This window comes from Ctenopharyngodon idella, chromosome 5 (genome assembly GCF_019924925.1).
Source record: "Ctenopharyngodon idella isolate HZGC_01 chromosome 5, HZGC01, whole genome shotgun sequence".
NCBI classification, from domain to species: domain Eukaryota; kingdom Metazoa; phylum Chordata; class Actinopteri; order Cypriniformes; family Xenocyprididae; genus Ctenopharyngodon; species Ctenopharyngodon idella.
In genome coordinates this window covers 26853940-26877695 of record NC_067224.1, presented here as the reverse complement: position 1 = coordinate 26877695, position 23756 = coordinate 26853940, and the positions used below count along the sequence as shown (strand labels likewise).

The window sequence follows — 23756 nt, the reverse complement described above, 5'->3', positions numbered from 1 at the left end:
GTTTACACGTATCGCGTGTTTTTATTTTATTTTATTATTTATTTTATTTTATTAAGGCCTTGGTGGGTTTTTTTGTTTGCTAAAAACAAGAACATCGCTAGAGATGCACGAGCAGGCGGGTGTCAGCACGGATTGAAGAATTGCAAAACATACAGTCTACAGGCAAATAGTATGTTATTCAGATTGCTGTAACGTTACAGCTTCAGCACGATCTGGCCTTCTAAATTTTCACATTTTCTGAAACAACGTGGGCGGAACCACTTAGCTTAAAGGAAGTTGTGTAGACAGTCGATCACCTACTAACAGGTTGTTAGCAACCTAACAGGTTGTTGCCTAAACACAACGCCTGTTAGTTTGACTTTGACCACACATCTCAGGCAAGTTGAGGTGCAACCTGTTAGCAGGGTGATAGATTGTCTGCTACTGATGTTGAGAAAATAACCATTTTATCCCTGATGTGTTTTAAAGTGTACTGAATCAGAGGAAGCTCAGCCTCTCCTAACGTTCAGTTGCACTTAAACAAACATGCAATATGCAAAATGTCTGCCTTATGACATGTCACTGGCCTTTAACTATCAGGAAACATGATCCTGGTGCTTCAGGGACTAAAGTACTATGGTGTTCACCATCCACTTGGCCCTGAATGAAAATGTTAGTAGTTATCGTGTAGTTTTGTCATTTTTGTCCCCAAAGGGCTAATTTTAATTCGTCTTGTAGGAGCAGAGCAACCTTTATAAATCCACGTGGGAGGGGTAAATGCAATGTTGCAACAGCAAACAACAAAAACAAATGCAAAGCAAAAAACTGAATCTGTGCTTAGTTGCAACAGAAAATCTTTATGTAAAAAGAAAAACCCTAATGTAATGAGTATTATTACTAAGAGCAAAAAGATATACAGTGGAATTCAAAAGTCTGAAACCACCTTGAAAATCTGGTATTTAGGATTTTCAAATCTAATTTAATGTTAATTTTTCAGTTCATTTTTTCAGTCTAATTAGTATGCTGCTAATATAATTTTTTATGGAAATTTTTATTTATAAAAATGCAAAATAGATGCTTTTTCATTTGTGTTTGCAGATTTTTGGACCCCACTGTACATATGATATACAGAGCACACAAAAACATACACTGTACCAGTATACAAAATACAAAATGAACTATAATATAGACAACATATTCATTTAGATGTTACATTTGAATATTGAATATTAGCATTTGGTAACACTTTACAATAAGGTTTCATTAGTTAACGTTGGTTAACGGTAACACTTTAGTATAGGGAACACATATAAACTATTAACTACGACTTTCCCTCAATAAACTCCTAATTTACTGCTCATAGTTAGTAAGTTAGTTGTTAAGTTTAGGTATTGGGTAGGATTAAGAATGTAGAATATGGTCATACAGAATAAGGCATTAATATGTGCTTAATAAGTACTAATAAATAGCTAATATTCTAGTAATATGCATGCTAATAAGCAACTAGTTAAAAGACCCTAAAATAAAGTGTTACCACATGAACTAAGAATGAACAATACTTCTACAGTATTTATTAATTTCAACATTTACTAATACATTATTAAAATCAAAAGTTGTATTTGTTAACATTAGTTAATGTACTGTGAACTAACATGAACAAACAATGATGAACAACTGTATTTTTTTTTTAAACTAACATTCACAAAGATGAATAAATACTGTAACAAATGTATTGCTCATGGTTAGTTCATGTTGGTTAATACATTAACCAATTAACCCATTAATACATTTTTAAAAGTGTAAAAAAACCTAACTGAGATATAATTAATTTTGAATTTAAAGTTTTATTAAGTGTTAACAATGAGATTACGTGTTTTTTATAAATCAGTTAACACTGCTTTTGTCATTTTTTACAAGATGGACAAAATTTGTCACCAAAAAAGTCATTCCGTTTAACCATAATTTTGGTTTTACTGAGTGACACTTTTGGTTATACCGAATGAAGATATTTTCAAACAATGCTAACAGGCTGATATCTGATATCTAGGACAATCAAACATTTTATATTTAGTACAAGTTTTTAAAATATTACAACATTTTCCATGTTTTATAGCGGTTGTACCGATTGACCTGATGTTTCAGGACATGCATATGAGCAAGTGAAAACATGAATTTTTCAAATAGTTCGGAGAGAGTTAGTTACTTTGATTCACTACTATGTGGTTCTTTGCAGGTGTCTGAATGATGTCACATCCTGTCACACGATATTGATCGCATGACTTGATCCAAAAGAGGGCTTGTAACTTTATCGTTGTCTTTATCATATCAGCTTTCTGTAACTGCGTGACCTGGTATTGAACAGAAGTGGGCTCTCAAGAGCCTTGCCCTAACACTCAATTAGGAAATAAGCAACCCTTCTTTGAGTAGCGTCTTGACCTCGAGCAGATACTTAATTACTAAGCATTGTTCCTATCTTTATGAGCCTCGCTGCTCCATGTTATTTTTAGAAGCAGAAGCATTTTACAATAGCTCACATTTGCAGCAGACGTCAGGCTCCCTGGAGGTAAGGATCACCCCAGTAAGAATAGTAACAGTTACGTCACTAGGTTGGTTTGATCACATAGGTCCACTTCAGGGGGAGTTTGAAGGCTTTGTAGATTGATGGGGCCCTGGGAAGTGGCTAGTCAGCAAAAGGTTCAGCTTGCTCTGTTCTGTGGATTCTAAATGAATGAGGTCCAGTGAGTTCAACTCTCTACTGGCTGCCTACCTTTATTGGTTACTCACCGCTGATATGTCAGCTCTTTGTCAAGAGTATTTGTGGTTTAATGGTGGTGGAGTGCAGGTGTGTTCAGATGTTTGTCAAAGACAGTGCACCTATAAGTGATGTATGGTATTATGGATGATGTGTTTTTATGATTTAGACTTGAGGTAATTATTTACTGTGCAATCTGTTGATTACAAAAGGCAGTTGATGGGGATGCAGTTGATGGCTAACAGTTTTATGTAAGTCAGTTATCTTAATGTTTGCAGTCTAAGACTGATATTTTATGTTGATTTGATGATGAGGATGCATTTAAGTTCCATAAAATCCCTCACAGCTAAATGACAGCTTGTATTGTTTGTCTCAGCTGTCTGGATCTTACTGATGTTTCTCTGTAACCCAATTACAATATTTGATCAAGCATAAATGGGGCTCCAGACTAAAAAATGACCAGGGAATCACTGGCTCCTAAAATTAGGACTAAACGGCCAAATTATTACAGAATCGCTCAAATTAGATAAAGAAGTAAAAAGAGTGCATTGACTTGACTTTCGTTTTTTTGCAGTGAATTAGCTAAATCTAAATTGGAATGTTTATTTTTTATCGTTATTGCCAAATTTACACTGCAAAGGTGGCACAGAAGTGCTTCTGAAGTGCCTTTACACAGACTGAAATGCTGCTAAGAGGTGGCATAAATACATTTACACACAATTGCACACAAATACAACTGTATACTGTGATACTATGGGCTTAGGTTGTCTGAGTAGGGATAATTTAGTCCGGCTTTTATGCAGTATTCTGTCTTTACACTGGATTTTGAGCAGGCACAGAGCAGCCTTAACCAAGACACCTTTGGTTTGATTTCCTAATTATGTTTAGTATGAAACCTTGCAGTTCATTCAATGATTCAGTTGATGCATCGATTGCAAGTAAAAATAATTGAGATGGAGAATTCATTAAATAGAATCAGCTCATAAGAGCCATTTGTTCATAAACCATTGTTATTTGTTGCACAATGCCAATAAGATTTTAAATTACTGTTACAATTTTTTATTTATTTTTTTGCCATATTTGCGACTCTTTTAGTCAGTCTGGAGCCCTGATTGTTGCTGTTTTTTAACAAAGAGATATCTCCACCTCCTACCCCATCGTAAAAAAAATCCCCATTCCATAGAGGCTGTGTTGGATTGTGTTACGGTCCCTGCTTGAAGGTTAGATGAATATTAACCCAAAATTGGTCTTTAAATGTGTCGGCTGCCTTTACCTTATGCCAAGTGCAACACAGGCTGACCTACTTCTTACAAGCTTCAATCCCTGAACAATTGGTTGAGGCAGGGATGGGCAAAACTGTCTGCGTATCTATGGAGACAGAGATAGAAAGAGAGACAGATAGATGGATAAATAAAGTGGGAAAGAGAAAGAGTTAAGACACAGACAGCAGTCTGATAACTGGACAGTCATCAAGAGAGAGGTAGTATAATACCAGCTGTCTGAATTATACATGCACACTGTATGTTAATGGAATCACAGGATGTGTTCTGTGAGCTGGTTTTATGCTGTGATCTCACTTATAGAAACGCAGATAACTCTACCATTTCATCAATAAAAATTCAGTTTGTGTATGTGGAGATGAGGATATTGCATATTTCTACTAAAATGCTGTCTTAAAGTGGGCTCAGATTTTCCTAGATGACATCATAGTTTTGTGCTATAATAATGTAACCATTTAGCCTATACGCCAAATATATTAACATAAGCTTTTTAAGACAATATGAATATGCCATTTATAGAATAGCATTACTGACAGTCTGTGTCCTTTTACATTAGCTGCATTAACTTCCTGTCAGAGAGTACGTCAGTGGTCTTCGATACTAGTTTGGCAGAAATTTAATCTGAGTTTGGCAAACTGCAGGGCCCCATTTTTGTGATGAAAATTAAGTGAGAAGATCCATGAGAAATATTAAGTGTTCAAAGACTGTTGATTCAGCAAGCAATAAAGTTATACTGCAGTAGTGAGCCCCTTTTGAGAGTGAGCCTGCATCAGTGGAAAACTGATCATATATATATACATACAAGGACAAAATGATGCAATTACTTTAAAACTGCAGGGCCCCCCTTTCGCAACCATTATAAACCTTGGAGGACTAAGGATATTTTTAAATATATCTCCGATTGTGTTCATCTGAAAGAAGATAGTCATATACAACTTATACAAATTTTCATTTTTGGGTGAACTGTCCCTTTAAAAATTTAAAGACTTTTTGATAAATTTAACATTGAATAGGCATGCACAATAAATTGGTACCATATTAGATCCAAGATTATTTAAAAATAAATTATATATTTCATTGGCCAACGTTGGATATTTATTTGTGCATGCTGATTTAACCTATTTTTACATTTTGATTACCTTTGCTGTCATCTAATTGCTGTCAGCTTATTTAAAGTTTTTAAAAATTAAAAAAAAAAACAATAACACGGTTATCTTTAGCAAATTTAATAATTAGAAATGTTTCTTGAGCACCAAATCAGCATATTAGAATGATTTCTAAAGGATCATGTGACACTGAAGACTGAAGTAATGGCTGCTGAAAATTCAGCTTTGCTAAACTGTGATTGGTCTCTTCTCTGCATTTACAGCACCTGTACATTGCTAAGGCACTGTCGTGTTATATATCATTTTTATACACAGCTGCAGAAATCAAGAGAACAGCAAAATTTATGCAAGACCAATTGCCAACAACCTTCCCTAAAACTTTATCATGCTGCTGCTGATGGCTTGCGAGCACTGGTATGTGCAAATCTAGTTGGTATTTATGCATGCGCAAGATTATTAATGTGATTAGATGTTAAATGGTTTGTGTGGCAGTGAACTGATGTGCACAGTAACATTTACTACAGTAGGATAATTGTGTGACATGAATGTTATTAACATTTTGTGAAATAATAGTGCTTTGTGACTCATCCATCAGTTGCATAAAGAAAAAGCAGCATTGAGGATGGCATCGATGTTCATGGACAGTTTAGATCATAGTGATCTCGTCAGTGGAAAGCAGTGCTTTGGAGCAATATTGATGATTATCTATCTGCTTATGGAGTAAGTGGGGCACTGAAAGTTCCCCGTGTCCAGTGATGGGTGTCCTGCTAGCCCAGCATAGCTCAGACAGCCTGCTGAATTATTGAGATCTCTCCGTACTCCTGGGAGAAAAGCAGCACTGGAGGAAGATTGGATGAAATAAACATGAGCTGAAGGAGAAAAGGAATGAGGGAGAGAGCGACAGGAGGAAAGTACTGTAATGGTCAGCCGTTCAGGAGGAACAGGACTTTGGTAGGAGAGGGTTGATGGACGGAAATATCTTTTGCCACTGCGGCACTGACAAGCAAAAGCCAATGACGTGAGTGCTGGAGCGAGAGAGGAGACTATAATGAGGACAGGTAGGGTAGTGTGTTAAATGAGGATCCAGTGAGAAAATAGAGGTGTTCGAAATAGTGTGTTATAGGCAGAAGGTGAAGAGAGACGTGAAGGAGACAAGATGGAAATTAAATGAATTCAGACTGGAAAGAGGGATTGTGGAGTACAGAACTTGTGAGACAATCCTTTAATTCAGCAACAAGATCTGCTATAAAACCCTGACCCTTAAGCCCCTCAATGTGTGCCCACCTTAACTGAATGACAATATGTGTCCGGAGTCAGGGACGGTCCCTCTTAAATGATAATTATTGCAGCAAATGTTCACCTTGTAAAACCAAGCTCAGGCAGGGAGCCATAAATTGGGGCAAAGAGAGAGAGATGGAGAGAACCGGGTTAGTTCTGGAATCTGGATCATAACTTTTTCACCAAAATAGTTATTTTTCTCATGCCAAAGCATGGTGTCTGTGAACTTTTTTCAGAACCGGCCCATATTTCCACTGACTTTATCTTTATGCTATCACAAGCTATGTTTCAGGGGGTTTTTTTGGTTTGTTTTTTGAATATATAATAAATAAAATGATTGAAATCAATTCACACATATGATATTTGGGTAACACTTTAGAATAGGGAACACATATTCACTATTAACTACCACTTTTCTGTCAATAAACTCCTAATTTACTGCTTATTAATGGTAGGTAAGGTAGTTGTTAAGTTTAGGTATTGGGTAGGATTAAGAATGTAGAATAAGGTCATGCAGAATAAGGCATTAATATGTGCTTAATACATACTAATAAACAGCCAATATTCTAGCAATATGCATGCTAATAAGCAACTAGTTAAAAGACCCTAAAATAAAGTGTTACCGATATTTGTAAATACAATAATTTTATTTTAGACAAATTGCAAAAATAAAGTGGCTGGAGCTGCTTTGCAACATGACACACTTCAAATGTTTGGAGTTGGTACAGTACTGTGATGGCAAAGCTTAATTTTTTAGCAGCCATTACTCCAGTTGTGTCACATGATCCTTTAGAAATTCTAATATTCTAATTTGGTGCTCAAGAAACATTTCTTTCTATTATCTATGTTGAAAATAGTTGTACTGCTTAATAGCTTTGTGGAAACTGTGATTCATTTTTTCAGGATTCTTTGATGAATAAAAAGAATGGCATTTATTTGAAATGGTACAGACATTTATAATGTCAAATAAGGAAGTTATGCTCTAAAGTTTAATATTTAATGTTATATGTTTGTTTAAATTCCTAACCCTACTGTGAGTCATCATCATTGTCAGATCAACCACCCAACCTATGATTAAAGATTTAATAACATTTTTAATAACTTTTACTTATTCTTCTTGTGTAATAGTTACACAACGAGGAAGTAGAATTATTACATTGTTTAAGAATAACTGAAATAATGGAACTAACCTTGAACTTGTGAAAATGGATGATGCATTATGTATTGTGTTTGTAAGGGTACACAGGTCAATTTAGGGAATTATTAATTAATTTATAGGGAATTTTAAAAGAGTCACTTATTTTACGACTGAGCAAATGGATCGTCCAGCGTTCATTTGAACGGGCCGTAAATATCGGCTCTGTATAGCGGATATGGATATCCAAACTAGTGAAAACACTATTTATTAGCAAGGTAACATAGATCGGCAGTTTGAGACAAACACACCCACACACACATTTACACGAGTTGCAGAAAGAAAGGAAGTGAGGAATGAATGAGCTTTAAGAGAGTGAAATTATGAAATCCCAAGTTGCAATATATGCACTTCATAAGACCTGATCTGAACGAACCATCTATCATTAATGAAACCCTTCTATTGCTTCTTAGGCGGGGTTATTAGACTTCATATCAATGCAACAGTTCAGCTAGAATCTGGAGGTACTTGCGTTCTACGTTTGTGTCTTTAAATGGGGATTCCCTTGTCAGCTTCTTTGGCTTGGAGAAAGGTGTTTCCCAGGTTCTTTTGATTTGCTGCAGGTCTTTTCGGGTCCGGATTGATGTCGTGGGAAGCCAATCACATTCTCGTGTGCTGAAGGAGGAGTCTCCCTCGTGGCTGAAGTTTGAAGTTTTGAGGCAGGCAAAGACTGTAAAGTTGATGATTAGACTTTGTGGCAAAACTTAACTTAGAACACAAGACTCTCAATGGAAAAGAAAGGAAACTAAGTAAAAGAAAGGAAAGTGAGTGAGATGAGAGTAGTTGGATGGCTTGAATGAAACTGCTTGTTCTTATTTTCATCTGATCCTGATCTGCCTTTGTCTTTGTCTTGTCATCGGCTCTACTTCTTTTTTTTCATCTTCTGTCTATCTGTCTAATTGTCTTTGTGTTCTGAATTTTTAAACTGAGGTGTTTGTCCAACCTCTTTGAGGAGTTCTGACCAATTAGGTCTCATCGTTGATCAGAGGTGGCTTTTCTCCTCCCCTCATCATCAATTAAATGTTACCTGTGGTCTCTTAAATTTCAGGGAGTACAGAGTGTACAGTTTAGACATGATTTCTCTAAAAATAATATAATACATTTTACACAGATTTCCACTCATACCAAACAAGGCACACTTTCAACCAACCATTCAAAAGTTATAACAATTACATGAATTGTGAGTGATCTGAGCATAATAGTCACAAGTATAGGTTTAGACATAACATAGAATTATGCAGTTGAACGATGTTTGATTACATCCGTTAAGAATTGTTTTTGGAACAGTTTGATGCAGTTTATATTCAAAAGAGTCTCTGTGGGGTTTTCTGTAGATTTCAACTCTGTGTCACTCAGAAGAAGAAGGCCTGTTTTGTATCTACATTTCGGGGATCAAACAACCTCTGCCGTTGTCTTGGTGGGGCTCCAGCTGTGCCCTCTTTAAACCAATGCGTCTTTTACAAACTGCTTAAGGTTGATATCTTCTTCCTCAGCTAGGCTCAACTTTTACAAGCTTGCAAGGCCATCAAGTACTTAGCTGGGGGCTTTGTAGACTGAATGGAGCCGCAAAGGAAAGATTCTCTGATTTTGGGTCCTGCTTGTCGATTTTCGATCTGGAGTGCTGCTGAGATGAGTTTTTTATGGAATTATGTTTGAATGAATCATCTTGAAGATTCATTTGTGTTTGTTCGTCCTCAAATCCTACATGTTATATACTGAATATACAAAATAAATATAAAATGTCTTTTAAAATAAAATATTTTAAATGTACTTTCCTTTTTAAAGCTGTATGTAACCTTGTTTGTGTATAGTGGGTTAAAGTTTTGTTTAAAAAAATCAGGTGACGTTTAAAAGAAATCCCAGTTATCTTGTGTGACAGTTAATCATCATTCCAAAATTGATGAAAAACACAGTTTCAACAACAATACAGAATCCCAACCATTTTTTCATTGCTACATTTATCTTTTCAATGCTTCAAAACACTCCTCTCCCACCGTCACCTGCCCCAGTTCCTGGAAAATGAGAGAAATGAATCGAAGCCGTCCATCAAAGAGTGTCACGGAAGCATCTTATTGATCTGTTTTTGTGTTTGTGAGATTTTTATGATGGATATCAAGAGGGTATGTGTGTATGCAGTGTGTGTATCCACACACATCTACTTCCATAGATGGCTTTTCTCCTAGTCCTGTTATCCGTGACAAAGAAAGAAAGGCTGCTCTTTAAGTGTGGATCTATTTACAATTGTTGTGTACGTGTGAGAATGTATTTGATATAAAATGAACAGACTGCTTTTTTCCTTAAAGTTACCATGAAATCCAAATGGACAATTCTTGTTTTTTATGGAATATTGCAGTATTTATTATAAATTCATGTTCCCTCGTAATCTTTAATCAAAATAAATTCCCGTTCCTCTTGCAGTGACACCTCTTTTCTTATCTGATGACGTGTTTACTGGTGTGAGGGTGGGACAGCCTGAGATGATCACAGCAGTAGCAAACCACAATGATCCAACGATCCAATCAATTCCCTATAGAAAAAATGAATTCCCACCTTCATTTTTAGTTTGAGAGGCCGCTTCACTCGGATATATGTCACAATCATGAGCATAAATTTCATCTAACAGTTGGGGGGGGACAATAAACAAAATTTCTCAAGGGCAGTTTTTGAAGGAGACACAAATAATACAGCCAGAATTAGACTTGTAAGGATAAATGTGCCTTACTACTATTATTAGTGTAGCATGGAGGCCGGGACGTTGGGGTTTTCCCCTTTTCCACCTCGCTTTTTAAATCGCTTTTTACTTTTGTGTTCGAATTAGTGGTTCATTATTATTCTTAATGAAAAACACAACATCAAAACAGTACAATGACAAACTCGCTTATACTAAACATAGAACTTTTATTAACAAAACGAATAAGACGGCTTATGCTATAGGCCCAATAAAATAACAAATAACTTACACAAAGTTTAAATAAAAAACTGACCCTGCGATTTACGCCTATGGTCACAATAATGAAGAAAAGACATTTGCAACTTATGTTTCATGCCAACTTTAACAGTTTAAGATCTAAACTATTGTGTTATTAAATGAATGTGCCACTTCATTTTTGAAATCATTTAATTGAATTTTTGTTAATATCAAAGAGAATACAATACAGCATCATTATCCGTTTTACGTGCCCTGATGTATCCACCATGGGGAGTGTAATCTCTGTGACTGGCCTCTTCACTCACTCGCTCTCAAGAACACTCCTCTCAGTTTCTTTTTTCCCACAGCTCAATTGCTCTTTCAACTCTTTTCTTCCTTTCTTCTTCCTGCTCTCATATTCTGTCTTTCTTCCTCGCCCTCCTCAGGAGGAATAATAGCGTGTGTTCTTATTGAAATGAGGTGCAATTGCTCTCAGCCTGAGCTAATTTTGTCCTCATGTATAAAGCATTTCATGAAATATTTACCACTTTGATAAACATGAAATATTTAGCTATTATAAATGTTCCTTTTCACTTTAATTTGTCATGCAAACTTGCAAATACCTCTGAGACAATAAGAGAAATACACTATTAGACAGACAGGAGAATTTGTCACAGTCTTGACCAGTCAACTGTAATGAAAATAAAAATATTTATTTACACAATATTTATTCAAAATTGTCTAAGAAAATGGAAAATTAGATTTTATAGATTTTAGATTAGATATACTTCTTTTAGGTCCTTGACGTAACCTGTTTTTTCACATTTTCTCCATTAATTTATATGTATTTTAGTGGTAACTAACTGCATTTAAACAGTCTTATTCAAACTATAAAAGATCTCGTAGGCTTGATAGTGTTAAGGTGTTCCCAGAAGGCTTCTATCATTGGTCGGCTAGTGTTATTCTTCCTAGGCATCACACATCAAAAACTGAGCTAATGAATCATGATATTCCTGGCTCACTCGCACTCTACTGGTGCCTGAAGTATCAATTTTTTTCTGTGCTTTTCTCTGCAGAGGGTGTTTATGTGCCAAGATGTCCCGTTTTCACAGACCAGCACTTAGAGATAGAGAGAACAGAAGGAAAGAAGACTGCAGTTTTCCTTTAATCAAGCCGGATGCAAAGTGAACACACTGAATGGAATTAGAGGAGAGAGAGAGAGAGAAGGGATGAAGGAGGGAGATTACCAAGTCAAAAAAGAGAGAAATGTTATATGGAAGACATTCTACTTTCGTGGGTTTGTAACTGATCCTGTCATCTTCGATTCACACTCAGTATTCTGGTTGTAAGATGATACATTTTCTCAGGAGCTTCTTGTTGGTGCAGGTGTAATGGGAGTACAATGGTAACTGCCCACTGTATCAGCCGCCTTGGGTCCAGAGAGTCATTCCATGACTAATCAACCAGAGGTCCCCGGCTTAAATTTTGGATTTTGTTCATATTTTTTCTGTAGAAAGACAAACATAAATAATGATGAAAGCCAAAATATTAAATGTCACAGATGTATATTTACTGATTAATCCATTATTTTGTAGAGGGGGGTCAAAATGACAATTTTCACCTGACATTTGGAGCCAGATTAAAGGGGTGTAAAAATGACTTTAGAAAGATGGCAGGATTGTTATTTTATTTTTGCACAGAGATTGGTAGGTCTATTAGTAAAATCTGTTGACTGTAGCAATCTTTGTTTCATTATATGCCAACAGTGACAGTTTGAAAATGGCAAAAAGCAATTTTTGTGTTTTGTGTTTCCTCAAGTTTGCATCAAGACTCAAGAAGTATTAAAGATATCTTAATATCCTTTTAGATTCTGGTTCTTAACAAACTTTCTTTTTGGTATCTTCATTTTAAAGGCCCTTGATTGTTCAATCCCAGAGATATGGACATGTTAATGTGGCTCCATGAGTAAATTGTACACATATTCAGTGGTCAAAAACCAAATGTGGGTCACTTTGTATACAGCTGATACTTTTACTATATAGGGCCTTGAAAATGAAGATTTCAAAAGGAAAGTTAATTAAGAAGTTTATTAAGAATGTTAGGATATCTTGAATACTTTTAGTTATAGGTACGTTCTATGCAATTGAGATGATAGAAAAACACAAGATACATTTCTAGTTTCAACATTATTTGCTCTTCAGATATTCCTCTTTAAAATAAAAGAAATATCAGCTGTATGCAAAGTGACCCATATTTGGTTTTTGACCACTGAATATGTGTACAATTTACTCATGGAGCCACATTAAGATCTCCATATCTCTGGGACTGAACCATCGACAGCCTTTAAAATGAAGATACCAAAAGGAATTTTTCTTAAGAACCAGAATTATGATATCTTTAATACTTCTTGAGTTACAGGCATGCAAACTTGAGGCAAAAAAAAACAAAAGTGTTTTTTGCCATTTTTGAACTGTCACTGTTGGCATATAATGAAACAAAGATTGCTAAAGTCAACAGATTTTACTAATAGACCTACCAATCTCTGTGTAAAAATAAAATAATGATGCTGCAATCTTTCTAAAGTCATTTTTACACCCCTGTAAATTGGCTCTAAATTTCAGGTAAAAATTTTCATTTTGAACCCCCTCTACAAAATAGTGGATTACTCAGTAAATATACAGCTGTGACATTTAATATTTTGGGTTTCATCACTATTTATGTTTGTCTTTCTACAGAAAAAATATTAACAAGCCAGGGAAGTTTCTGAAATTTGATCAAAATGATTAGATGCATTAAAAAGCTGTGTTTCTAAGCTTTAAAACTATACCTATTTTGTGTTATTCAAATTAATGGGTGCTTAGTAATTTGATTATGAATTTTTTAGCGGTGGTACATTTTGGGTTTAAGGGGTTAAATTAGATGACGCCATTCTCTATACTTTATAGGAGTAAGAGGTTACTGCTGAACACTTTTGACAAGATTCTATGGTAACAATGACTTCAGGATTATGGTTAGTGTAGTTCTTCAACAGGAATTTGGCTAATAAACATGCTTTTTTTTTTTTAAAGAATGAAGTTAAAGTCACTCCGTTTAATTGCAAAAAAACCTAAACACATACTGTCAATTCATTTCTCTAATGAAAAAAATGAATGGATTTTTTTTTTTTAGGAAGCTGACAGTTGTGCTCTATTCTGGTGTTCCCAAGTCAGTTGAATGTCATATGCCACCATTCAAATAATGGATGCAGCTTAAAGTGAGATACTTTTCTTATTAGGCTTACCTTTCTGTGGCATGAGGTCTAATTTGTGCCTATGACAGCTGCTGTCTTCACTTTACAGAGTGGCAAACAGCCTTAAGGGACTAATGTATCAACAGCACATTACAGACACAAACCAGAACAGGTTACAGACACAAACCGGAACAATGTGGTTGACTTCCCATGGGCAAAGAAGTGGCCTACAGAGATGTCTTGCACATTGTTAATATTTGTAAATAGATGCTAGGTCATCTAGGGTTAGTATGTAAGCAACTTTAGCAAATTTCACAACAAATAACTAAAAAATGGCAAGTAACATTGAATTAAAGGCAGACCTGCTCCAGTAATCTCTTATTTTATTTTATTTAAAATTTTGAAAAATATTTTTTTTATAGATCAGTGCATAGATCAATTAAACTAAATGGGCAGCTTTTTAGTGTTAAAAATTAGTTTCAAAAAAGCAAGAAATTTTCTTTGACCTTTGCCTTTGACCTTTACTTCAGTATGGGAATAAGATTATGGTGAATTGCTCTCACGTCCAAAATCCTGTTCTCATTGTGAATGAATCATGTGAGGACAGATTGTACGATAGTGCTCATTATTACAGTGCAGCCTACGCTCCGTGGAGCATAGAACCGTTAGAATAAAAATGCTAACTTCTCCATTTACTAGAGGAAAAGTAGTTTTTAAAACTCTTCTACCCTCCAAGAGACTCCTATTCTACACAAGAAGATCTTAAGTTCTGCCTGATAGAGGGATTATCTCCCTTCCTCAGTGGCGTTGAAGGATAGAGAAAGGGGAGGAATGTGATTAAGGACATCGACTCAAGAGACCAAAACGCTCTGCAATCTCAAGAATGCCATGTGGGAGAGACTAGGGCAGACTTTTGTTTTACACAGAAACGAGGCCTTGAATTGGAGACGGAGAAAGAAAAGAACTGAGAATTGCTTATATAGAAAAATGTTGACAGAATAAGGATGAGGAAATGAGTGAGATTTGTGGGTAGAGAGATGGGCAGGGATTCCTTTGAGATTCCCCCATATGTCTTTGTGTACAGTGCTCGGGAAGCTACTTTGAAATTATAGCTTGCTAAGTTACAAGCTACTTATAATTCAAAGTCAGGCAATTCTATTGAAAAAGTAGTTTAGTAACAGTACACATTCCTCATAAAGTAGCTAGCAAAGGGATACTTCACCCAAAAATGAAAATCCTGTCATCATTTACTCCATCCTCAGGACTTTCCTAACATGAATGAATTGCTTTCTTTTGTGGAACACAAAATATACTTTGATGTTTAAATTTTGGTTACCTTTGACTTCCATTGTGTAATTTTTAATACTGAAAAAACACTGTGGCATTTCTCAAAATATCACATATTTTCATACAGGTTTGGAATGACATGAGGGAGTATAGAATTGTCATTTTTGGGTGAACCGTGAACCCTTTAAGAGGGTAATGTTATAAAGAATACAGTGCAGGGACTATGAGCTACTCAAATGAATCAGTGAATTGCCTTTTTAAAATGGTTTATTGAAATGAACAGTCCCAATGAACCAGTTTGCTAAAATGAGTTGGATTCAGTGTTTATTTATTGCCTAAGCTCATTTTTGCTTCATACAATGTGATGTAATGACCAGCAGTGTAGTATTTTTGTCTCACTAAACCACTACTTCTTGGAAAAAATGGCTTGTTACTGGAATGCTATTATACACTATATTGAACAGCTGAGTTACTTTAACACTAATGAGAAATGTTGTTACGTTAGAAATATAAGTGCTGACAAACCTGTTCCCAATTAAAGCATAAACAACTGGATTGGGCCATATGAAGTAGTAGCTTTAACTCTTATTCCCTCATTCTTTATCACTATGCCTGTTTCAGTCTTCCATTTTCTTTCTCTCTTTCTAGTTCCTTCTGTCCAGCCTGGTCTCATTGTTAATACGTAGGTATTAATACGTAACTTTCAAAGACACAAAACGTACATTTTTGTACGTTTAGAAAGGTGCTAAAACGTACAATATTGACGTAATTATGGCACTCAAACGTAAAAATACTTACGTTTTTACAGCGAAAAAACGTAAAATATTTACGAATCTTATCATGTGTTAAAGATATATGTATAATTTCCCTTTTATCGTTTTGTAGGTAAATGTAAGATCCCTAAACCCCATCCCGAACCTAAACCTACCCATTTTATACAGAATGTTAAAAGAATAAAACATAAAGAACAGAAATGTGTAGGAAAATGACAATTTTAGTAAAAATATAACATTAAAACGATATTTTGAGCCACTAATCCTACACCTACCCCTAAACCTACCCATAACCATTTCTTTAAACTACCTACTAATATAAATAAAAGAATGACAGACAAACAAGCGTAATCACAATAATTTTTTTTTTTTTTGCGAAAATGTCGAAAGTGGTACCAAAAGTAGTTCAAATGATGATGAGTTCCAGTCACAGTCCTCTCCAGCGGTAATAGTTTTTTATAGAGTACAGAGCAGAATTTAACTTATTAATCCATGAAAATATGATGAATCCGGCTTCTCTTCGTGAAGGCGCGCACTCATTTCAAATGTCAATCCACTGAAACACGGCATGTCGCAATCTGTGACGAAGCAGGTGAGAACCAATGAGCGTTCGATATCAGTGCCGTAAACCATGTCGTAACGCTTCTCGAGGGTGGCGCTACTTTCAAATTTGAATCATAACGAGCGCGAGCTTTGACTGTGACGGACGCTGTTGCTGAGAGTCAAAATGAAGATCGATGGATAAAGGGCTGAATTTGGATCTGTTCCTTACAAACATATGGATTCTAAAGATTGGGAGTACAGCGAACAAATAAAATTGATGTGAATTGTGAATTTATGTTGTGTTTTGGTGTATCTTATGGTTGTATTGTCAGTCACTGCATAGGAGAAAACGCCTTCTGTGTCGCACAGCAAACAAACTAAATATTACAAAATGGTTAAACAATTACAGAAAATTTATTTATAAGGTTTTAAATTGTAGTCTTGTTTTATTATGCAACATTATGCAATCCTCCGAAACGAGCAGCACAAGTCACGAACAGAAATGTTATTTCATATTAAGTAGATGAGTAAACTGCTTTCAATAAATTCGACTAAAAACAACATTAAATCATTAAAGCCACGATTTTAATATTAATACATGGGAATTCATATACATTCACACTTTACGTTACATGATTTACGTTTGTATTGCTGTTAATACGTAAGTATTTTTACGTTTTAGTCCTCTAAATACGTCAATGTACGTTTTTGTGTGCATGAAAACGTAAGTAAATGTACGTGTGGTAGAACCACAATTTTCGTAAAAATACACGTATTCTCATGAGATCACGTTGTTCTGTTTCATACATCTTTTTAAATGTAAAAAGAAAAATCAGGCTGTATATTTACATGAATTTTTGAATAATGAAAATCAAGGGTTTAAATTGTGATCTCCTTTCCTGTTTGTGTTTTATGGTTTCATTGCCACATGCTTCTTGCATGTTGAAGTCATGCAACATGCCATGCATCTTGTATGCCACACTTTTATTTCTAGATAAAAGTTCCTCTTTTTTTTGTATTAAAGATTATAAGAAACTTTACTTAAGTTAAATTTCCTGCTTTTTTTCCACATGAATTTCGGCTTTTTTTAAATTTACACCACCTAGATGTTTTTGACTCTAAGGCCCACAATAATACAATTTTTTTTAATACAGAAATATGCTCATTCAGAGGTGTATTCAGGCTATCTTCTGCACAAATTGCATTTGTAATGTATTTTTGAATAGTTTTTAAACTTCAATACTTCACTGACTCTTATTAAGCAGTATGTTTTTTACCTTACCGTCCTTTTTTAATCAACATTTTATTATAAGTTTCAGCAGTGTCAGAAGCATATATCAAAGCTTCAATGAACTATATACAAACAGATACCATGAAAATTTACCAGACCAAAACACAATAATTAGATAAAACAAATACACATAAATTAGGAAGTCAAAGTTTTAGTTTTTTTTTTAACATCTCCGCGGTTATTGACCAGCTTTGAACTGTTCTGGCCTCGACCCCATTGAGTTTAGCAGTGGTGCCCTCTAGCAAGGCAATGTCTCTGAAGTAAGAAAGCCAGATGGACGCAGAAGGGGTGGATGGTTCAATCCATAGCTTTAAGATCGTCTTTTTGGCAGCAGTACCTGCTGCCATTCAGATCTTCTTTTGATGAATATTTAGCTGAAGTGTAGAGCCATCTAAGAGCAAGAAGAGCAAGTGGTCCTGAGGTATTTCCAGATGTAAAATATCAGTACATACAAAGGTCCATTAAGTTACCACCGTAGGGCATTCCCAAAACATATGCAAATAAGAACCTACTGTATAATTATTACATAGATGACAATAAGGATCAGATCTTCATTTTGTACAATAAACTTCTCATAAAATATGCCCTATATTAATAGGTTTGTAGTGGATCATCTGATGTGCCAGGTTTTTAGATGCAGTGAAACATCTGGCCCATACCACAGTCAGGCTTGATTATTACTTCCCTTTCCCAGGAATAAATAGCTGGTAAATAGAGTTACAGACCTTAGAAACTAAGCCACTTGAGGGGGTGTTAAAGTCCAGCCACTTCCACAAAGGATGTGGAAGTCCTTACTATCCTTTACCTGTTTTTCTCCATCTTGTTTGCTTTTTATCCCTTCCTTTTTCTTAGTTAAATTTGATTGAACTGCTATAAGTCGAGAAGGTGTCGAGTCGTTCCAGTAGATGAGTGAGGTTGGATAGGTTATGAGATAGGTTATGAGGTTGGTTCTCAGTCAGTTTGATCAGGTCTGCAGTAGATTACAGCAGCTGTGTCATCGGCAGGCTCCAGGCCTTGAGCTCCGGTAAGCATTACATGCCTATTCATCTTCTCCCGGCTGTGCATAATTCATGACAGGACTGACATGCTGTCCTTTACCCCTTATCGCTTTCTCCCTGAAAGGAAGTGGCACAGTCGAGTTCTGTTTTTCCCTTTGCCCTTTCTCAGCCTTACACCTGTTTAAGTACAAAAGACTCTGAATGCCCACTGGACTTTCATGAATGGCTGCCTCATTTTTTATTCTCTTTTTCAATGTTTCATGCTGTCTTTCTCTGTCCATTTTCCTTCACAATGTGTTGAAGTATACTAGTATGTGTGTGTGAATGTGTGTGAGCGTACAAGTCTAAATACAGCAGATATGATTACACAGAAGTCAATTCAATTTATGAAATTAAAAAGAAATGCTCATGTACAGTAATGCATTTACAGTGGACACCTAAAGGGTGATTGTGCCAGTGTCAAGCTTACAAAGTACATTTTGTTTCAATTTTGTTTTGGTTAGGACATGTTGTTTCTTGTGGGTGGGATTTGATTGAATTTTATTAGTTGTGTCAGTACATCACTCCCTTTTTCCTAGTTCTCACAATAATGGATAACCTTAAATTACCATGAAATCAAACATTTTTTCGAGAAGCTGTTTCACTTGGGTAAACGTCACGTTTCATGCCAATTTTTAATATTAGAGATGGACCAATGTTACAATTCTGGGCCATACCAATAATTACAATTTTAAATATATTTGTTGATTATTTAAATGCTACAAACGAATTTAGGCATCACAACATTGTAATGTACAGTATGAAAAGTGGATTAGTGAGATTTGCTAATGATTACTTTTACCAGTTTTACCAGAATGTCAAGTGTATTCGCGGTTTAATTTTATTTTGGTTAGGACACTTTGTTTCTTAAGAGTGGAATTTGGTGTGATTTTATTAGTGATGTCTCGTCCTTGGTATACTTGTAGAAATATCATATTAAATATTACTGGGTTTATACAAACTATGCTTGCAGATCCCTACAAAAAAAAATTGTACAGGAAATGCGTCTTGCATATGCGTTATCAGTTATTTGCATTACGTGTTCTATCTTGCTTTGTGGTCGTGTTAAAAGACGGGAAGCTGTTGTAAAGCTAGTCAACACATATATAAGATACCACCCACCACTGACCCGTACTTAACCCTTCCTCCTCTCTCGCTCTCTTTCTCTCTTAATCTCTATCTCTCTTTTTCACTCAGTTTGATTCCCACTCTATTTAATTCACATGCACAATGATCCCACAGAGAGAAGATTGCATGCGATTTTAAACACATGCATGTAAATGTCTTGTCTCATTCCACCTATTTTCTGACTCCTGCTTTCAGAATCTTTTTATAGTTAATGGGTTCATCTGTAATGACTCTCTCAGTCATTACACTGAGATGAATTAGCAACTGGAAGAACACAGAGGTTAATTAACCTTTAAATTAGGCGAGCCGTTTTCTGTAATGCTGCCATCTGTGTATCTGGCCTCTAGACAGGGCCAATGCATTTTCACATATACAGTATTCATATACAGTTTAGTTTTTTATATAACATATATTTTATTTTTTATTTCCACTTTTGGGAGCAAATATATCTGTAGGATTTATAGCTTTGTTAGATTAATCAGTTCAAAGCAGGTCTGTCAAAATTATAGCTGTCACAAATTTTCCGCAGAAACGGCTGAGCAAACAATCTTCTAGCTCAATAAGGACAGGGGAAGCACAGTCCTGCCTTTGTGAGTAACTGAAACAGGATCTCTGAATAAAGCCTAACGTCATAGTAGATGAAGAACAGAGTCTTTTGAGACTGATACCTTAAGCACTGCTGTGTGAGAGGTGAGCAGGATCACAGGGTCAGGAGGATCAACCTTGAGAGAAACCACTCAGTGCCTCACTCCCTTTTTCTCAGTGTCTATCAGAGTTCCCACGATCATAGATAACATTAATATTAGAAATGCATCAATATTACAATGTTAAAGTCAGCATGAAACCAAAGTTATGATAGTCTTTTGTGACGTACATCTGAGTGAAACAGCTTGTTCAACAAGAAAAATCTAGGACCGGACTTGATTTTGTCCATAGGGAACTGATTAGATGGTTGGATCATTGTGGTTTGCTATTGCTGTGATCTCATGTGAGTGACAGGTAGTCCCGCCCTCCCTGTCTCTACAAGAGGGAGGGGAAGTTATTTTAATAAAAAAAAAAAAAAAAGATGTGCACAGATAAATTTATAACATTTAAATGTATATTAAATACTGCAATATTCCATAAAAACAAGAATTTTGATTTTATGGTGGCTTTAAAATACTATAAAACGTTTTCTAAATAAATTTAAATTAATTCATATAAGCTAAAACCATTTTAAATGATATAAGTAAATTTAGGCATCACAACATGTAATGTACAGTGTGAAAAAATTATATTAATTTGCTAATGATTACATTTAACAGTGTTATTAAATTAGTGTTTAAAAAGATCATCTTTAAGCATGCAATAGATGATGTTAATCTGAATGTAAAAATAGGGGAGATGAGCATGCGCAATTAAATATCCAATAGCTGTATATATTCAATATCATTACCATTATTAAATAATAAAATTATCTAATATCAGCTTCCAACAACTGATATGCTCAAATGAATATTATTTTTATTTTATTATGCTCTAAGATATTTTCCATTGGCTTGTTATTGTTGTTCATAAATGCTTTTATATAGTAAAATGTGAGCACTATATAGGGTGATAACATGAGTCTACACTCTGAGGGTAAAAGCCTTCAAACCTCAGGACGTTTTAGGAGAGATGTATTGGAGACATTTGTATATTAAGCCTAATCTTTTAAAACTATTAATTCCAAGGATTTGAAGCTGACGTACAAATGGAAATCCACTTGATCCCACACATAAAATGTTTTTAATCCTTATCCAGTAATCACAAACAAATAGAAAAGTCATTGGTGAAAAGGTTTGATAACTCTGGTGGGTGTGTCTAATTTCAGAAATACAGTGCCTCTTGAAAGTTTGTGAACCCCTTGCAGAATCTGTGAAAATGTGAAAAATTTTAACAAAATAAAAGAGATAATACATGTTATTTTTTTATTTAGTACTGTCCTGATTAAGATATTTTACATAAAAGATGTTTACATATAATTCACAAGACAAAAAATAGCTGAATTTACCACTGATTCTTAATACTGTGTGTGGTTACCTGGATGATCTACGACTGTTTTTTTTGTTTTGTGATGGTTGTTCATGAGTCCCTTGTTTGCTCTGAGCAGTTAAACTGAGCTCTGTTCTTCAGAAAAATCCTCCTGGTCCTACAGATTCTTCAGATTTCCAGCATCTTTTGCATATTTGAACCCTTTCCAGCAGTGACTATGATTTTGAGATCCATCTTTTCACACTGAGGACAACTGAGGGCCTCAAACACAACTATTAAAAAAGGTTCAAACATTCACTGATGCTCCAGAAGGAAACACGATGCATTAAGAGTCAGGGGTGAAAACTTTTGAACAGGATGAAGATGTCCAATATTTTGTTTAAATATCAATTTTCTTCATTTAGTACTGCCCTTTGGAAGCAACAGAAGATACTTACATGATTCCCGGATACAAATTAAGTACAATTTACCTTGATCTTCAAATTCAAAAAGTTTTCACCCCCCAGCTCTTAATGCATTGTTTCCTTCTGGAGCATCAGTGAATGTGTGAACCTTTTTTATTAGTTGTGTTTGAGTCCCTCAGTTGTCCTCAGTGTGAAAAGATGGATCTCAAAATCATACAGTCACTGCTGGAAAGGGTTCAAATATGCAAAAAATGCTTGAAATCGGAAGAATCTGGAAGATTTTTCTGAAGAACGCTGGGAAATTTAACTGCTCAGAACAAACAAGGGACTCATGAACAACCATCACAAAACAAAAAAAAACAGTCGTAGATCATCCAGGTAACCACACACAGTATTAAGAATCAATGGTTCACAAACTTTTGCACGGGGTCATTTTAATAAATTCAGCTATTTTTTTGTCTTGTGAATTATATGTAAACATCTTTTATGTAAAACATCTTACTCAGGACAGTACTAAATAAAAAATAACATGCATTTTGTATTATCTCTTTTATTTTGTTAATTTTTCACATTTTCATAGATTCTGCAAGGGGTTCACAAACTTTCAAGTGGCACTGTAGTTTCAAAGCTCACTGTTATTGATTAAAAATACACAATACACTTGCAAAAACTGTTTAAACTTTAGAGCTTTTAGCATAGAATGTACTTTATTAATCACTTCTGAATGTGCTGTTGTATTGAGGTTGAGCAAACCCACTAGTATTTTAGTTCTCTTTGTCAGAGACTGACTGAAAATGGGTTCCATTTTCAGATAAACTTTAATGATCTGTGCTCAGAGCCTGAAATATTACATCCGTGCATCATCTAGTCGAGTTATTCAAATGAAAAACAAAGCATTGCGTGTTGTATTGAGATCCCTCGTCTTTTGTTGCTGCCTGGGTGGAATTGTTTCTGTATAACCTGCTTGGGATGGAAATACAGCAGTGTCCCAGTGAGTCTCAGGAGAAATATGTCTATAGCCTGGAGCTGTTGCGTATTAACAGAGGGGGAGATGGGTGATCAATCCAGTGTGAATGACCACAAATCCATTTCTCAAACCCTGGCTGGAGTCGAGGAACGAGTAAGATGAAGCACATTCGACACACTTGCCATTAATTAATCTTACTCATTTTAGTTGAGATTTATTTGTATTGGGCTTTTAAGAGTCACATTTGTCTTGCAAAGCACCTTTAAATACAGTAGTTTGATGCCCAAGGCTTGCACTTACAAGTAGGTGCAAATATAAAAAGGAGGATTCTAAATTCTAATTGGATGAGCCATAAAATGGCTATAAATGTTGCTACAGTGTTTGATCGTACTATATTACTAATCACTAATTATTCCAATAATTATTAATAATAAATGTAACTCATTTTATTGGACATTGGTGCTGTTGCCACCATTTTAAGCAATAAATACCCAGTTACTGGTGGTAAAATCACTGAAACGCACAGATTTTCTGATCACGCACAAGGTAATAATTACAAAACATACCCGTTTCAAAAACACACAAA

The 23756-nt window shown here is 35.2% G+C and overlaps 1 protein-coding gene across 3 annotated transcripts in view; it reads left to right on the top strand.

Annotated features, from left to right (window-relative positions):
- The window catches only part of abca2 (ATP-binding cassette, sub-family A (ABC1), member 2), a 71076-nt gene that overhangs the window by 382 nt on the left and 46938 nt on the right, over positions 1 to 23756 (top strand). The window contains exon 2 of one of the 3 annotated variants that reach the window (XM_051892633.1): positions 11575 to 11795. The exons of the other annotated variants lie outside the window; for them this stretch is intronic. Within the exon in view, the coding sequence (XP_051748593.1) occupies positions 11772 to 11795 (24 nt within the window). The 5' untranslated portion in view covers positions 11575 to 11771. The remainder of the gene's footprint in view (positions 1 to 11574; positions 11796 to 23756) is intronic. 3 annotated transcript variants of the gene reach the window in all.